The sequence below is a fragment of the Chamaea fasciata genome, unplaced genomic scaffold (assembly GCF_029207755.1).
Source record: "Chamaea fasciata isolate MVZ Bird 193981 ecotype frontalis unplaced genomic scaffold, bChaFas1.0.hap1 SCAF_7, whole genome shotgun sequence".
Classification (NCBI taxonomy): domain Eukaryota; kingdom Metazoa; phylum Chordata; class Aves; order Passeriformes; family Sylviidae; genus Chamaea; species Chamaea fasciata.
In genome coordinates this window covers 18,168,237-18,186,215 of record NW_027094092.1, presented here as the reverse complement: position 1 = coordinate 18,186,215, position 17,979 = coordinate 18,168,237, and the positions used below count along the sequence as shown (strand labels likewise).

General features: G+C 48.2%; 1 protein-coding gene across 4 annotated transcripts in view; it reads left to right on the top strand.

Moving 5' to 3' along the window:
* The window catches only part of LOC136292292 (USP6 N-terminal-like protein), a 76,445-nt gene extending 59,658 nt beyond the window's left edge, over positions 1 to 16,787 (top strand). For all 4 annotated transcript variants that reach the window (XM_066187796.1, XM_066187797.1, XM_066187798.1 and 1 more), the window contains 9 exons: positions 1,584 to 1,691; positions 4,673 to 4,782; positions 5,364 to 5,412; positions 6,525 to 6,645; positions 7,551 to 7,645; positions 9,195 to 9,260; positions 10,650 to 10,749; positions 11,975 to 12,127; positions 12,318 to 16,787. In XM_066187796.1, the coding sequence (XP_066043893.1) occupies positions 1,584 to 1,691; positions 4,673 to 4,782; positions 5,364 to 5,412; positions 6,525 to 6,645; positions 7,551 to 7,645; positions 9,195 to 9,260; positions 10,650 to 10,749; positions 11,975 to 12,127; positions 12,318 to 13,612 (2,097 nt within the window). In that variant the 3' untranslated portion in view covers positions 13,613 to 16,787. The remainder of the gene's footprint in view (positions 1 to 1,583; positions 1,692 to 4,672; positions 4,783 to 5,363; positions 5,413 to 6,524; positions 6,646 to 7,550; positions 7,646 to 9,194; positions 9,261 to 10,649; positions 10,750 to 11,974; positions 12,128 to 12,317) is intronic.
* Positions 16,788 to 17,979: the final 1,192 nt, after the last annotated feature.

Below are 17,979 nucleotides of genomic sequence, written 5' to 3'. Positions count from 1 at the left end.
AGAGTTATTTTACATACTTTTTTTGACCGGGACAGTGGTGTTAGTTCTTTGCTGTCCCCTAGCCTGTCTGCTTGAAGCCCACCTCCTGTCTTACCTCCTGGTCTTGTAACTCTTTAGAACAAGGGCCACCATTCCTGGGTTTTGCTCTTGGTAGACACAATGCTGCCACAAAGACAGTAAGGAAATGAGGAGCGTCGGTTTGTGCTCCTGGAGGCAGTGAGCCAGCACAGTGCCATGGTTAAGGTCTTTATGTCCTTGTGAGAGGCTGGCCTTAAAAAAGTCAGGTTGGAAATAAAAGAGCTAGTTGTGCAAGGTGCATCTGAAAGGAAAGGCAAGAGAAGTAGGTGTTCAGCTGGGTGTGGAAATGGCAATGTGGCAGGCCTACATCCAGAAAACCTTCTGCTAGGATCTTGTGCTTCCCAGAGGATTGCAGTCCTTCTCTTACATCAACCTGAATTGCATGAAGCAGAATACCCTATGAAAAAAGAAGAGGGATTTTGAAGGTAGTTGGATGCATTTGTTCCAGGCAGAGACAGTAGTTCCAGTTGATTGCCTGGTTGGGCACTGCCCTTCTCAGCTCCAGGCTCATTCCCATGACTGGAAATCTGTCCCCTCCCAAGGAATTGCCTGGTTCTGAGGGAGCACCATGAGGCAACATAAATGCCCTCCATGGCTGAGGCTTGGGCATGTGCCACAGGTCCTTCAGTGTACCCAAGGGTCCTCAGGATTCCAGAGGAGTGCTACAGCAGGTTTTGTAGTGCAGCTGCAAGGCATTTCACAGGTGGGATGAAGGAAAGTATTCAGAAAAGGATATTTTTCTTTCTTATGAAGTTTTTTCTTTAAATGGAAATAGTCAGCAATGGGAAAAAGCGCTCTTTTTTTCTGTTTTCCATTGAAATTTAATGGGGGCTTTATGACACGAAAAAGGGAAGCAGCATCTGTGAGATGAAGTGAACAAAAACCTCTCTCCGATGAAGACAGGTTGAGTTGTTCAGCCTGAAGAAGAGAAAGCTCTGAAGAGACCTCAGTGTGGTCTTTCAGTACTTAAAGGGAGCTTATAAAAACAAGGGAGAATGACTTTTTACACAGGCAGAAAGTGGTAGGACAAGAGGCTATGGTTTTAAACTAAAAGAGGGCAGGTTGAGATTACATGTAAGGAAGAAATTCTTTACTGTGAGGGTGGGGAGGCACTGGCACAGGTTGCCCCGAGAAATTGTCGATGCCCCATCCCTGGAAATGTTCAAGGCCAGGTTGGATGGGATTATGAGCAGTCTGGTGTAGTGAAAGTTGTCCCTGTGCATGGCAAGGGTATTGGAACTAGATGATCTGTAAGGTCCCTTTCAACCAAACTCTTCTATGATTCTGTGGTTCTGTGATTTTGACTGAGGAGTTGTGTGATGGATGCAGGTACTCAGCTCATCCGTCAGATAGGAGATGCCCTCTCTGTGCCAGCACAGGGAGAGGAATTGATTGCCTGGGGTGTCTGCTCAGATAATTGATTATCTGCGGCAGCAAACCATGGAGAAAATGTGTTTGCCACCAGCAGGACCCAGCTAACCTTGCACGTGTTTTCCTCCATGCAGATGTGCCGGCGTGTGTACAAAGGGATCCCGCTTCAGGTGCGAGGCCAGGTCTGGTCACTTCTGCTGGATGTTGACAAGATGAAGAAGGAGAATGAAGGAAAATATGAGGTATGGGCTCTACCTGGCAAAGATGGCAGGAGCAAGGTGATAGGGAGGTTAGATTGGTTGGTGAAGCTGGTTTGGTTAGGACTGAAAATGCAAAGGGTATCAACTCTTTTTCCATGGGTTTATATTAAGCTGAGGTCTTTTAGCATGTTAGCTGGCTGCTTTCTATAATATGCTGCTTCCATTTATTCTGCTGGAAGTTGGGAGCAAAGCTGCTGTCATCTTCAGAGAAAGATGCAGGGAAGAGTGAGGGGAAGCTTTCTACAGGCAGCGTGTGGAAACCCTTGGTGGATAATTAACTTATTTTCCAACTTGCATCATGTACCAAAGTGAGGATCAGGGTGTTGTGGAGACAATTATTTTTCAGAGGCAGGAGGTTGAGTGCTGCTTCCAACAGGTGTTTCTAAAAACCCCTGCCTATTAAGTGGGATGATGCTAGCACTCATTATAGTTAGTCAAGCGTGGATGTTACTGGTGAGGTGCCGCAGGGATGGAGGCACACACGGGCTGGGGGAAGGCGGGCTGGGCTCACCACAGTAAGCACAGATAAGGAAGCTCTCCCAGCAGGCAGATTCAAATTGTGCTCCCTCCCTCAAAGCTGTGCTGTGCAGGCAGGGAAGCAATCCAAACAAATGAAAGTCGCAAGGAGTTTATCTGTGCTCCAGAGGGGTCTGCGCTAAACAGGAGCTTCAGGGCTAATAGGCTTTGCTGGATGCAAACCCTCTACAAGATCATCTTAATCTACCTCTTCTTTCGTGCAGCCTGCTGCCAGTAAATTAGCTCTCCCCTAATTTCCTGCAGGAGAGGCTCAGTGCAGGTCCTGGATGAGGGGTTTTGCTTTCAAGAAGGGACTAAGCCTCAGCCTCAGACTTGTGTCCTGTAGGGACTAGTTCCAAGGCCACCCCATTTCTCCCTGGGGCATAACCCCTGGCACAAAACCCTGAAGGCTACCATGAGACATTACATGCTTGCCTTTGATATAGGTGTGATGCTCTGCCTCCATGGGATTTGCTAGCTGCAGCTAGAGGGCTTGAGAGGAGCTTGAAAAGGCAGCAAGAGAAACATATTGGACATGAGGCAGAGCAGAGGCATTCTGGCTTTTTACCCACTGCTTTATACAAGGTCTTTGGGATGGGACTTGCAGCTTTCCAGCTCTGCGTCGCTACCAGCTCAACAGAGCAGGAGCATCTGTGGAGCCCCCAGGTTATTTACACTAGGGACAAAAGGAGAACAACCCATCCTGTGTTTCTTTTTTAATGTCTGCACATTTAGTAAAGCCTCCTGGGTGCATGGAGGTGACAGAGTGCTGTGTGACCTACCTGCTATTCATGTGCAATGATTTAAAAATACCCAAAGTAGGGTATTTACAGTCTTTGGGAGATTTCTGTGTTGTTTTGGCAGGGAAAACAAGAGGGCCTTTAGCAAGAAACTTTGAACTGAAGTGACCCAGTGCACATGAATAGTCATATTCTCTCAGGTAGTCTGCCTGCTTTATAGAGGGCAAGGAGCCATGAGATACAGAGACCACAGTATTTACAGCAGGGAAATTGTGTTGTTCATCAGATCTTCCATCATCACTTTTATCCTCACTTGTCATGTGCAGGCAATAATTCAAAATAGCCCCTGTACTGTTGCTCCTCCATTCAGCTGCTCTCAAGGTTGAAGCTAATATTCCCAAAATGCTGTGATTGTCCTAAGTGTTGGCTGTGCTGGACACGTGGGTGCTAATGACCTTCTGATGTTCCCCAGAGCTGATATGGCCCCCTTGAGAGGTCAACAGCAGCCTGCAGGCACCTGCTATCAGGCTGATAAGCATGCATAGGATGGCAGCTGCTGGAGCAGATGATAAGTGTCTGTGCAGATGTTCTATTTTCTGTCTTCTCTGTGAGCCAGGAGGGGTCCTGACCCTAGGCTCAAGGCAAGTTGGGCTTGCTGCTCATCTCTGCTGGTAAATCTCAGAGTGCCTGAAGACAGTCACAAAATGTATTTTCTTCATGCAATTAACCCTGGAGACATTAAAGGAGGAGGGCATGATCACTGGTGGTATCTAAAGGCTGTGAGATGAGATGCTTGGCTGTAGTGGTCCTTGCCTGCAGTACAGAGCTGAACAGTGAGATGCAAATGGGACTGCAGTGAGACTTGTCCATGGAGCATCTCCATCTTGGGGCTCTGAGGGCACAATTGGTTGAGGTGGTCTTAAACTTCCATTTGAATTTCTTTTTTTTTTTTTCTTTTTTTTTTCTTTTTTCTTTTTTTTTTTTTCTTTCCAGTGGACTTCAGTCCTTTTTCTGTGTGATGCTGCCTTAAATGATTAGTCAGCCTGGGGGGGAACATGAGGATTCTTGGCTTTGAGTTAAGCTTCTGTTCTGGACTCTGCCAGATTCTTAAAAATTGTACCAGTCCAAGGGAATATTCCAGGACTGCATTTCTAGTGGAAGCTTCGTAAATTGAAGATGATTCTCTTCTGCAGGGAAAGCAGTAGTTGGAGATCACAGAGTGTGTCATAACAGTTTGGACTTTATTATGATTGAGCCTCTGAAAAGCTGAGAGTGCTGCGTACATCTGTGTATTAGTTCCTTAAGGATCAACAGTGCTCTCAGTGCTGTATGACAGTCAGCCAGGCAAAGAAATCAAAATAAATCTGAGTGGAAATGAATTGGAAAAGTTTTAGATTCTGAAAGCTCAGCATCTGCATTGGAAGATGGGCAAAGGCTGGGTTGGCAGCTGCTGCTGTCTTAGCATGTGAGTGTGGGGTCATCCCCTTCTCCCAGGGCCAGTGGCACAGGCAAGGAGTCAGGGGCTCACCTCCAGGCTGCCGTTCATTGCTCACTGCAGGACATCAATGTCCCCTGCCCTGGATAGCTCTGTGCAGCTCTCAAGCTGCCACTCCTGCTGCAGGAATCCTGCTTTCTCAGTGTGTGGAGAGAGGTACAGGCTGAGATCGTGTCTGATTCCTGCCTCCTGTCTGCCCCTCTCCCTTCCAGCAAATGAAAGAACAAGCGAAGAGCTTTTCATCGGAAATCAAGCAGATCGATTTGGATGTTAACCGCACCTTCCGAAACCACATCATGTTTCGGGATCGCTACGGTGTGAAGTGAGTATGGAAGGCTTCTGTGGCTTATATGGGCAGTCGTGAGGCTTATATGGCCTATGTGAGGGATGAGCTGGATGGGGCAGCCAACAGTCCCCTGGCTCAGAGCAAAGCCATCTTTGCCTTTTCCTCAAATCATCACCACACAGTGTGACACACAGGTGCTGGACTGCTGATTCTCTATTCAGAGAGGTCCACATTGGGGCAGGCTCAGCCCCAGTTCTTGAGCCAAGGAACAGCCTGTTGCAGTACCTTGTCCTGCAGGGCTCACAGTTGCAGAACACTTGGTTTGGGGTGATGGGGTGGGCTCATCAGGATCTGGGAGGGATGGGGTCTTCATGACAGATGGGGTTGGAGAGATTTGACAAAGTGACTTTGTCACTGGGATAAGTCACACCTGGCTGCTCTACACAGTCTCCAAGGAATGAGCTTTCTGGTTCTGTTAGCCCTGCTCCTTGCAAAAGCCTTTAGTACCAGCTGGTTGGGTGTTTTCAGAATCTTCACTCTCTTTGTGTATGTACTGGTGTGCTCATGAAGCTGGAGACCTCATGCTCAGGTGTTTTAATATCCTTCTTTCTCCCCAGGCAGCAGGCACTCTTCCACGTCCTGTCAGCATACTCGGTTTATAACACTGTAAGTAGTAAGTCCAGTTAACATGAAGAGCGTTGTGCTTTATATATCTATATATATATATGTAAAGATTTATAGAAAAGCTTTATATATGTGTTATTTGGTGTAGAGATACATATTTTCATGTATATATATATATATATATATATATATATATATATATGTATGTATGTATGTAATAAATACCTATGTATTTAGCCAGTAAATTATTCTAATTTTAAGTCCTAATACTGGGTTGTATGGAGGGCTGCAAGACTCTGGAGCAGCACAAGAATCTTTCCACAGTTGTTTCATTCCCTTGTTCATTTTGTCACCTGGTAAATGACATCTGGCAGATTTAGTTTGGGCGAGTGTCAGCAAAGAACAAGGGGTTGCCCTTTGGCTTTTCAGCAACATTAGTCTTCTGGCAGTCTGTCATGTTTCTGACTTCTTGTCTTACAACAAATGGCATCCTTGTTGAAAACACTTACTTACTACAGCAAACCAGTCAGTTTTAGCTGAAGGACACATGCAGAATAAACCAAAATTAGCAGCTGAACCTACTGTCTCCACCTCCAGGAGGGGACAGCTATCCCAGAAGATGCTCAGGGGGTTAGTTAAGGAGCCTCCCTCATGCCAGATAAATGCTTACCAGATTTATTTACTGTTTAATTACTTCAGTGCTCATATGGCTGAAGGAATCCAAAACAGTGTTGGAGCCACATGCTGTTTGTCATCCCAAAGATAGATTGGACGTAAGGAAGACATTTTTTACAATGAGTGTGGTGAGGCATGGAAATAATTGCTCAGAGAAGTTGTGGATGCCCTATCCTGGAGGTGTTCAAAGTCTGTTTGGATGGGGTTTTGAGCAACCTGGTCTGGTCAAAGCTGTCCCTGCCCATGGCAGGAGGGTTGAATGAGATGATCTTCAAAGGTCCTTTTCCAACCCAGGCTGCTCCGTGAGTCAGTGACATGGTAGATGCTGTAGACATAGAGGAGCTGTGAATTTGGACATAAACAGTAAAGACTTTGAAATGGGACAAACTTTGGAAGAGGACAGGAAAGTACAGGCAGCTTTAGCATTATGGTAGGCTCTGCCAGTATGGCAGCACCTGTGCCCCTCTTGACTGTTGCAGGAAGTGAGCTACTGCCAGGGGATGAGCCAGATTGCAGCCATCCTGCTGATGTATTTGAACGAAGAGGATGCGTTCTGGGCGCTGGCACAGCTGCTCACCAACCAGCGCCACGCCATGCACGGTAAGGCTGGGCTGGGGCTGGGGGCTGTCTGGCAAAGGAAGGGAAGATTGTTCAGGTTGGTTGGTAGAGCTTTGTTTCTCCTCACATATTTGTTTAATTAAAGTGGATGAGGCTTAACAACTTGCGCAGCCTGACTAGGGAGCTAAACGTTACTTGTGGAGGCAGACAAATTCTTATCAAAAAAAATGAGTTTTATCCACCTGAGCTTTAGTGCTCAGTAATTAACACTTTCACAGAAGTGCTGTTCTCCCTCCAGGATACCTTGCCCTTGGCAAGCAATTAACTCAAGGTTATGAGTTTATAAGAAGTCTCACAGAAGTACATCCAAGAGTATCCACACTAAATGTGGATGTAATTCCACTAAATGTGTGATGTATTACTTTACTTCAAACACATTAAAGATCCTTTCATCTTACTTGTGGTTAGCAGTAATCTATGCACAGAGGGTTTTTCATGGGCAGAGAGCTAAACCTTATGGCTTGATAACTTTGGACAGTCTTAAATGTCTGTCCCACTAGATCACAGGGCACGGCACAAGCTTGTGGTGTTCAAACATCTTCAGCTTTTCTCTGAACCATGGTAAGCACTGAGATGTGTTTGGAGAGCTCTTGGCCAAGCCAAATTGCAGGCAGGCAGGCAGAGGGAGCTGTGTGGGCCTGCTCCATGGAGCTGGGTGAGAAGGACCAGCTGGGCTTGGTCTGAGGGTCCTGTTGCCCAGATGGGGTGAGGGGTGACCTCTGGAAAGGAAGGTGTAAAGGAGGTAGCTGGGCACCCTGTGTTTCAGCCAACTTCAACAGGCAATGCAGGAGATGAGTTTATAGAAAATCAGACTATATCCCTGTCACTGCTGCAGAGCTTTCCTGATTTTTTTTTAATTTTTATTTCTCTTGTCTTCTCTTGTTAAGGTTTTTTCATTCCTGGGTTCCCGAAGCTGCAGAGGTTTCAAGCCCACCACGAGCAAATTTTAAACAAACTGTTCCCCAAACTGAAGAAGCACATGGTATCTCTTTACTATCAGTCTTCTATAATAATGCCACATTTTAATGATAAAGCAGTTCATATAGTGTTCTGCCAAACAGATGCACAGATGAGCATATTTCTAACCATACAGGACTGCCTCAGCTGCAGAGGCAGGCATTTATTAAATGGGTTGCCCAAATCTTGCTGAGGTGAATGGTAATCGTTTGCTTGCTGGTCATTATTAGTGGAGGGACTGCTGAATTTAAAGGCTTCCCTAGGAGAGCCAGGCAGGAAGGCTTACAGAGCCTGCAGCAGGAGGAACATCAGTGGGTCTGGGCTGTGTTCTTACACCAGCTGCAAGGCCCAAAGGCTGATGCTGTTCTGTCTGGAGTCTTATTTCAGTAGTTATTAGCTCCAAGTGCTTTGCTGTTGTTTTAAGTCAGGAGGCACATAAGATTTGCTGGATGTTTTGTTGCTTGCGTACGTCCAGTTGCTTTTCTTTCTAGCAGATGGCACAAGCTCATTTGGTGGCTGCAGGAGCATCTGCAGGCACACTGATTCCAGTCTAATGTCCAGGCCACTGTTTTGCAGCACCTGCTCTCCCCCGTTTTTTGTGGTGGTGTTTTTTTTTTTTTTTTTTTTTTTTTTTTTTTTTTTTTTTGCCTTGCCCCCCTTTGCATTTGGTGTAGACAGTTGGTGTTCAGTGGCTAGACTCCTTAAGTTTTCTTACACTCCCAAGGGGCTTGGTGGCTCCCATCTCCAGCAAAAGGTGTTTGTATTACCATCATCTGCAACAGCTCTTGCTTCATGCTGCAAATGGCTGTAAAAGTGAAACAGAACCATGTTAGGTTTTCACTTAATTATAGTCATGGGCAGGGGAGGGCATGTGAGTAATTCAGAAAGCTGCTCATTCCTCCTGCTCCTGAAGGCTCTCCAGGCTTGCAGGTGCACGGCACCAGCCAAAAGCAAAAGCTGGAGCTGGCCGTTCATCTCTTGAGCTTTTTTCTCTTCCCATCCCCACTGCTTTGTTGGCTTTGCGTCAGCTCTGCATGCATCCCAGCACTGGGTACCAGATGGAAAAGTGTTAGACTGAGGTGGTGGTGGTGAGGATTTTAAGAGTTTTCCTTAGCCTGTCAGGCTGTCCTGCTCCTGCAACAGCCACGCCATGTAAACGAGGTGTTGCTTCCAAAGCTGGCTTGACTGTGCTCTGGGAGGCTTGCATGGGAACTGCTATGGAAACAAAAATGGTAGTCTGCAAGGAGTGAGTGGTTTGGGCTCCTTGGAAGGTTTTTATAAATCCCTGGAATTAGGCCAAGAAAGCTTCTCCCAGAAATCCCTTTCCAATGCTATGGCTGAAGTCTGGCCACATCAAGAATCAGGTTCAATGGATGTCTCGGGCAAAGGACCAAAGCAGGGCTGTGGTGTTTAAAGCAGGGGCTTTGTTGGGAGATGGGAGATGAATTACAGCCACATCCTGCACCCAGACCCTAGAATAAGTAAACCAACCAACCTCCCTCAAAGCCTTGTGAGCTGCTTGAACCTCCCGTAAGCAGCCTGGTGAAATGCCTCTCTTTGCTGTCTTCCCCCAGGATAAGGAGCAAATGACTACCGGGATTTACACAACCAAGTGGTTTCTGCAGTGTTTCATTGACCGGGTAAGGATGCTCTGGGGTTTTTTGCTGCTCTTGCTGTTCACATGCATGGTTAATCTGCCTGTGTTTTTTTGTAAATATCATGCTTTGAAGAAGATGTTAATATTTTATAAGGTGGGATATTATGCACACTCTCATAAGGCAAAAAAAATTAATAAGGGAGAAGCTAAAAATAACTGCATGTCACTGATGACAAGCCAATTCCTGCTGCCTCGTCACAAGCAGTCGGAGGGAGATGGCTCAGCATCAGAATTATAAACTTCAGAGTCGGGAGAGATCTTTCTCTTGCCCACTGACACTGCTGCAAAGGCAATTAACCTCACTTTGGCTCTGGAAACAATATAGAAAGAAGAGCTGGGGGCACAAACCTCAACAAACAGCAGTGCAGCAGCTGCAGGCAAAGGGGTGGATTGGGACTGGAGATGTGTGAAAGCATGAGAAAATTACCCTGATTTTTCCAGAGCTAATTTGCTACTCCTGAGCCAAGACTACTTTATTTTTAGGGTCAGCATTGTGCTTACTGGACTTGAATGTAGTGCCCAGACTTGCTAATATTTAAGACATCTCTCTGGTCCAGTCTAAATTTTCTGCTGCCCTGTGTTCTATGGAACAGTGGATGGCCTCTTCCCCTCAAGAGCAAACTCACTGCTTTTGCCACTAAAAGCTGTATAAAATGCAAAATCCCTTTAATTGCAGTAGCATGGGGTAGGAGCTGCAATGGTCAGTTGTGCCAAACGCTGGAGAGTCAGTGCAGTATCCTAAATTTGAACCCAAACATCTCCGTAGGATTAATATTAATTTCTGTGCTGGTTGGGTGCCTTAGATCTTTGCTGGGAGGTATGGGCTGCTCCATCACTTGGGGTATCAGTTAAATCCTGTTTGTCAGATTGGGTCTGGGTACAAATGAAAACTTCTTGCTGAGGTGTTTTTAGCAGGTAGAATTAATCCTGTGTGTAAGAAAGACCTCTTCTTTGGACACCACATGAATGATTTTTTTAATGCTTAGTGATGCATCATTGGGCTTTCAGACCTACCCCATAAATAGTCCTTCTGGGAAATCTGGATGGATACAGGAGTTGGTTTTTGCGCTCACAAGGCTGAAAGATGATGGTATGTCCTCCAGGGTAGGGAGATCCATATGCTAGTGTGCTTGTGAGGGAAGTTTTTCTTTTTTCTGCATTCATGGATGGGTTTTAAATATTTCCCTGGCCACCCAAGTTCATTAGCTTTAAGGCAAAACCATAGATGATAAAAGACGTTTTATGTGTTTTAGATGAATTCCTGACTTGCAAACCCTAGCCCTGTTGCGTGTTTTGGTGCAAGGTAATGCAGTGATGGCAGCAGCCTCTGTTTCATCATCCCATTTGTGATTTGTTTGTGTGTTTGAAACAGACCCCATTCACTCTGACCTTGCGGCTTTGGGATATCTACATCTTGGAAGGGGAGCGGGTGCTGACGGCCATGGCTTACACCATCCTCAAACTGCACAAAAGTAAGGTCCCACCCGACTGCATCCCCTATGGCTGTGGTGGCACCGTGCTGGGCCACCCTTGTGCTGCTGACCTGAAAAGCTTTGCTGGCCACTTCCATCCTCTTGGTGCCCTGTGCTGGCCACCAAAAGCACAGTCCAGGGGAGGAAATGAGATGCCACAAGGGTTGACTTGGTGTGCTATGCACACAGAAACCCCACCTGAAATGCTCCCAGCTGCATCTTTCTATGTACTATGCCCCAAAAATTTCTTTTAGGGGCAAGACAGACAGCAGCCCATCTGTCTGCGGAACTTTTTGTGGTGGCTCAACTGAAAAGTCTGTAGAGGGAAACGTAAAGCCATTAATACACTTCTAAAATGATCAAAACCTGGTTTTCTTGCATAACATTAAGGCAATGATGTTTCTACACTCACGTTTTGAGATCTTTGTAGCTTTGAATCCCTTCACTCCAATAAGTTGATAGCCTTGTTGTGTCACTCTTTTGGCCTTCATCTGGGGCAGGAGTGTGTGATGAGAACCTTTAGGCCAGCAGAATTTATGGGACTGCATGTGTTGGCTTCTGCAAACAGCCACCCTATTCTTCTTTCAGTTAAATGAAGAACAGGCTATCCAGAAATAAATCTTGAAGTATCCTATTTGTCTGCAAAAAGTGAGAAACTGGCAGGCAGGCAGATGTTTCAGTTTGGCTGTGAAATCTTACCTCCCTGAGGAGTGTGTAGAGAGGGTTGGCATCTCTTCCTACAACCCATTCCTGCCTGTATCCCACCCCTGTCTGCAACCTTTGAAAGGTCAGGCACCTCTTCCTGCATCCCTGCCTGCTGGTTGGTGTAAGTTGGCATCCCTGGCTGGCGGTGGCAGCTGTCGGCAGTGGTTGTTCAGCCTGATGCTCAAGGCCTGTCTCATGGAGCTTTTCCTCCTCCTAGAGGCACTGATGAGAACTTCCAGAAATGGCCCAAAACCTGCATCCTCATCAGCACAGCTCCCAGCCCTGCCATTGTCCTGCCACTGAGAAGCTATGGCTCAGGTGGCATGGATATATATGTGTATTGATGACCCTGAGCAGTAGTGGTAAGGTGGGAGAGAGGCAAAAGCGTTCCGGCTGTCTCACTGTGGAGTGGGAACAGCAACAGAATGCCACATTAAACCAAAGTATGGTGTAACTGACGCTTGTGCTACCCTGAAATTTGTCTGTGCCACTGCCATTACTCCTTTCTTCCATCCCCCAGAGCGTTTGCTGAAGATGACACTGGAAGATTTACGTGAATTTCTGCAGGAGAAAATTGCTGCTTCCCTGCAGTACGAGGACGATGCTGTCATTGAGCAGCTGCAGGTGTCAATGACTGAACTGCGCAAGATGAAATTTGACCTGCCCCCACCAGGTGGGTAGAGGGAAAGGTGGGCTGCCCAGCAGGAACCAGAGCATCCCGCTCATGTGGCTGGGAGCCAGGGCAGCCCAAAGGGGCTGGCATCTGTTGTGTGGAAGCATCTGTCTTCCTCGCATTCAGGGCGTGCAAAAACAAACTGATGCACAGTTTGGGTTTTATTTTGTTTTCTCTGCTTCCAATGCAGCAAAGCCTGAGGAGTTTCCAAGGAAACCTCTGGGTCTGGAGCTCTCCCTCAACCCAGTAGCCATAAAGGAAAACGCAGCAGCCAATGGCCAGAATGGCCGGGTGGGTGAGCACACTCCAGACAGGGAGTCCCATCCCCACAGAGTTCCTGACACACCAGGAGGAATGACAGTGGTGGAAGCGAGGATTCCCACCTTCCAGGGTAGTGAAGCAGCTGAAGCAACAAACGTGCCTGTTTCGGGCGGCCGGCCACCGGATGAGGAGGGTCAGGTGGAGACCATCGTGGACGGGCAGCCATCATCTCTTCTGAAGGCAAGCGAGACGCAGGCCCAGCGACACCTCCTGCCCATGGTCCTGCTTCCAGAGCAGCCTCTTCTTGCTCCTGGCTGTGCCGTGGTGGACCATGGAGTCTCCCTCCAGGCCCCAGCTGAGCACTGCTTCTTAGACTCCTCTCTCCAAAACAGGCTGGCTCCCCCAGACTCCAGCACTGCTGATCTTTCTGCTGCAGACCAGGCAGTGTGGCAGCCAAATCCCACTGCCCCACCAGCGGGAGAACAGGCATCTTCCCTGAGCAGAGACGCAGTGCTCGAAGCAGCCTCCCATCCTCTGCCAGCCAGCTGCCAGCGGCTCTCCTGCACGTCACAGAGCGATGGCTCCCCCGAGAGCGAGCACGGGGAAGAGGCGGCGGATGACAGGCACCGCAGGGCGGTGCTGCCGGACAAAACGGCCCTGAAGCGCTCGGCATCCAAAGCTGCATCCACAGGAGAGCTCCTCAGCCTGCAGCACAACGGGCCGGGCAGTGCCACCGGCACAACGCGCTGGCTCGAGGCCGTGGGCGCGCTGCCCGCGCACAGGCAGGCAGGGGGCAGTGTGCCCATCTTGTCCAGCAGAGAGCCGGAGGCAGCGGGGCTGGCCGAGGGCTGCCTCGCCCAGCGGACACCGTCCCCTGGGGTGGAAGGGAACAGCCCCTATGTCGTTATCAAAACCACCACTCCCCTCCACCTGGCCCATGCGACAGAGCAGGACTTCTTGAACAGAAAGCAGGTGGCATTGCCTCTGTCAGAGACTGGACATCCCCTGTCTACCACCTCCATGCTGCCACCTCTTACATCAGACCCAGAGGAGGCAGAGGTCCAGAAAAGCCTCCAGGAACCATTAAATGCACTGAAAGCCCCACGACCCCCGCTGAGCCCCAAACCAAAATTACCGCCACAGGTTGCCAAATCCCGCTCAGAGAACAGTTTCCTTTCAGGCTCTCCTTCCCTGGCAAAGCTGCCCAAATCAGTGACGTTCTAGTGGGGATGGGGAAGGGGAAGTTAAGGGAGAAGAAGTGGGTTCTGGAGAAGCACCCTTGCCCCATTTACAGGATCCCCTTCTGTCAGCAGGGCTGTCAGGGGTGACAGCACAGCACCATCGCACATCAAGCTGTGCTTTGGTACGAGTGCCCAGCAAGGAGACAAAGTGGTGGCCACCAGCACTAGGAGACACCAGCAGATTGGATTTGCATGTTTCCTATGGACAAATTGGAAAATGCTTTCATTGTTTTGTTCCTCAAAGCTCCCCAAGCCCCATCACTTGGGGGAAGAGGCAGGGCTGGTGAATTTGTTGCATGTTTCCTCCTGCTCCTGTCTGCTGTGGGAACCCACGACCAAGCAAGCAGGAACAAGGTGTTGGAGTCCAAAATGCTTTCTTTAAAATGCCCCATTGGCGCAACCACAGCATTGCTTTCGAAGGCCTTTGTAGCAATAGATCTTTATTTCATTTCCCAGACGTGCAGTTGTAGGCAGCAGAATTTCCAGGCAGTGCCATGGCATCCTGGCAGGACACAGGCAGCCCACTGCCCCCTCTATGCAATTCCACAAAGCAGTGCCCAGCTGTATCTAGCTCCTGCTGCTGTGCTGGATGGTGTTCAGAAGGACAGATTTAACAGCTGAGTCCCTGGGACATCTCCTTGGTGTCACCCTAGTGGGGGGCTGCCAGCAGAGTGGTTCTTTCCCAGGTTCTCAAGGTGTCACAGACAGTGATGAAGGTGGAGCCTGGTCTTGGCCTGAGTGCCCTTTCTGCTGGCCTTTCCTTCACAGGGCCAGTGCGGCGAGCGGGCTCGCTGCCTTTCTGTTCCCCAAACAGGAAAAGGGGCTGCTGGCTCAAGAAACCTGCCTGCACTACCAAGCTGCTGGAGGTGTGATGGCATCTAATCACAGTGCCCCAGATAAGTCCACTTTTGCTTTGAGTAAGTTAAGTGTTGGAGTGGAAAGGTCATAGGAATTGGGGAAGGGAGAGCACATCACCCAGAACCTGATCTTAGCCCTTCTGGGTGAGCCCACACAGAATTAACAAGAGGAAGGAAACTTGGACATCATGGGTGCCCACATGCCCACTTGCCCTTTATGCACCAAGTCCTAGAGGCCTGTCCATCTCTTCCCCATCCCAGGGTGCTGCTGCTGCACAGCCCAGGCCATTGGCTGGAGGTGTGCAGGGATCTGAGGAGACACCCCATAGAAAGAGCTGGTCCAAAATTCTGGTTCCAGCATCTACTTCATCTCTAGAGGTGAAAGGGCTTCATCAGAAAGGCAGATCAGTGAAAAAGCAGGAAGTAGTCCAGATATGCTGGATTGGACTTTGCTGTCCAGAAGGGATAGCTGCAAGTGCCACCTTAGGTGGGACTGCAAGTGGGATTCCTTCCAACAGTGATCCTGGGCAAAAGCTCCTTAAAGTTCTAAGGAGACTTTGAAAAATATTTTTTTTTCTCTCACAGGCTGCTTCAGTTGCATAACCTGATCTAAAGCCTACCGGAAAGCCCAGCAGAAAACTTCCACTAAATTACTCTGTGGGTTCCAGGAGCTGGACTTGATGATCCTGGTGGATCCCTTCCAGTTCAGCATGTTCTATAGTTCTATGATTTATCAGGGTTTATTTTGCCTTGTGCACGCGTGGTGGTTTATGTTTGCAGCAGGGAGTGTCGAAAGGATCGTTGTTTGGATGTAGCCAGCCAGACCACAGCACCCTCAGCTTTCATTGGAACCCCAGCTCTGTCCCAGGCCCCATCTTCCACCGAGCCTCCAACCTTGCCTATCCTCTCCCTCTGCAGAGCAGGGACAACCCTATTAGCTACCTCTCAGGGGTGTTGTGAGGAGTCAAGCGTTGCTGTTTGAGGAAAAGTGCTCTTTGAATGTTCAGTATTTGTGTTTTGAGACACCACAGGTCCTTTCTAGGACAATGGTGCTTGAATTGTTTTTAATTTAGAGTATGTTTTTTTCTGTAACTGTGCATAGTTAAAATGTATTTGTGTGTTAAAGTACCTGAGCAGTATTTCAGGAGAGATATCCACTGCCTTTTGCTAGCAGCCCACTGGCTGGAGAAGCTCACTGGGAAGCAACAAGAAGCATCTGAGAGCTGTTGGTCACATCTTGGCTTGGCTTCTGTAGCTTGGGGCTCTGTCCTCTCCTTGAAGCCTACACAGGACACCTTCTAATTCATCTGATGCAAGAGCTGAGACCTCTTTCCCTTTGTTTTAACCCATTTTCCCTCATTTCAGGCACACAGCCTTTGCACATCATGTTGCTTGTGCACGTGGACTCCTCATGCAGTGTGTGTCTGGGATGTTTTGCAGTATTAACATTTAAAAAGGTGGTCTGCTCTAATTTTGGAGACCTGTCAAATGCACGGCATTTGGTGCACGATGTTCAACGTGAATTTTGACAGGGCAAGGGGTGGGGGTTGTCTTTCCTTCCAAGCCCTTATAGGAATGAGCAGCAAGGTCCTCAGTCATCTTAAGGTCTGGGGAAATGACCAGCAACGTGCATTGCTGTCCATGGTGTGATGATCTCACTTGAACACATCAATGCATGATCCCCAAGGAAGATGCCTGCTCCTGTCTCTCCTCTGCCTCTTGCTGCAGACAAAGCTGCAGCCATGATGGGTCTGTGGCAGCAAGGCCTGGCCCAGCCTCAGCTCTTTGGCTGGGAATAGGAAGAGGAGAAGGATGAGGGTGGCAGCTCAGCAGGACTAATTACCTAACCCAAGCCACTTGCAGCCCTGCGCAGCCCCCTGCAACAGTCTCAAGCCCTCAGCAAAAACCACTCTTACTGTGAGCAAATGTGGGAAAGCAGCTCCCCAGTCTTTGCCCTTGCAGCCCTGAGACAATGCTCGCCTTGCTGCCTTCCATGTAGAGGTAAAGAACAACACTGTGGGTTTGGGTTTTTTAGGTTTAGTTTGTTTTTCTTTGTGTTTTTTGTTTGTGATAGAGCACTTTGAGTGGCTGCAGTGCTGGCAGGCAGCAGGAGCCACAGGACCCAGCTCCAGCAGGGGCTGGAGGTTGAGGTTAGGGTTTCTTGGCCATGCATTTTGAGAGCCTGGCTACCATCTGCTTTCTTTTTATTTGCTATTGTTTACAGCGTGGAACGCTTCTTCCATGACTCTTTCTAATGTATTAGAATTATTACTTCTAAGAAAAAAATCATTTTTATGTCTGCTTTTTTGTTTGTTCAGTTCGGTTTTTTTAAAGGAAGGGGGGTTTTGGGGGAAAAAAAAGTCAATCATTCCTTTCTAGGCTGATCTGGACTGTCCAGAGTGTTTGATGTTGTGTTTTACTTGGTTGTAATAATAATGGTTAAAGAAGTTTAGCATAAATTCAGACTCCACAAGGTTTCTTACAGATCAGAAGCTGCACCAAGACTGGTTACCTTCTCTTGATGACTTTTAGCTTGGTTCACTGGCTTCAACTGTAATGGGTCCATCCTGTTCCATCTCTCCTTTCCTCCCTGATTTTCTACTGTAATTAAATACAGGCATCTCCAGCAGCAGTGGAAAGAAAAATTCTCCTTTTCTACTTACCATGGTCCTCTCCCAACTGAGCAAAGGGCAGCATCCCTTCTGACACACAGCTGCTGATCAGCAGCACTGCTGAAGCTTGTTTTTTGGCCAAGATTTTGTGTTTGGAGTTTGTTTTCCTGCCTGTAGGCAGTGTAGGGAGGGTTGGACAGGATGGGGAGCGGGTGGACATAGCTCTGCACAGTAGGTGGGTGGGTGCAACTCGCACTCATGAGTCAGGTCTGAGTCACGTTTACAGCAGTCACTGGGAACGTAAGGTGGTGCTGCTGACAGCTGAAGATGCATTTTAAAAAGCTGTGAGTGAGCAGTACCTCTGACCCCAGATTTCATGGCCAGGGCTTCCTAGGCTTAGATGACCGTGATGCTGTTGCCTTTGAGGTGTTACATGTGAACAGTGTTCTGGCTCCCCTGAGAGAAAGCTGCCACTTGGTGTTAAGCAGCATGTTTATGGTAAACACAGGGTGTCTGTCTCTGCCAGACTGAGGGCACAAAGACTGACAGCAGATGGAGGGGCCAGAATTAGCTAAAAGGAACCCTAGGACTTAAGAGCAGTGCCTGAAATTGGCATCCCCATGTGTCTTGTCACCCACTGAGTGCTGTAAGGTTGGTGTTCCTGCTTCTATCACTGCCCTGCCTCACCTAAGAGGTCAAACAGGAACAAAAATTGCTCTCCAGTGCCCTTAAATTAGCTCATTTATATTAACTGGTTAAAACCTGGTCTGAAACACCACAGAGAAACAAAAAACCCCATCACCACTGAACACCACAGTTGTTTACTGGTACGCAAGCACCCTGAGGATGCAGGTCTTGGCACATTTCCTACACCATTTCAC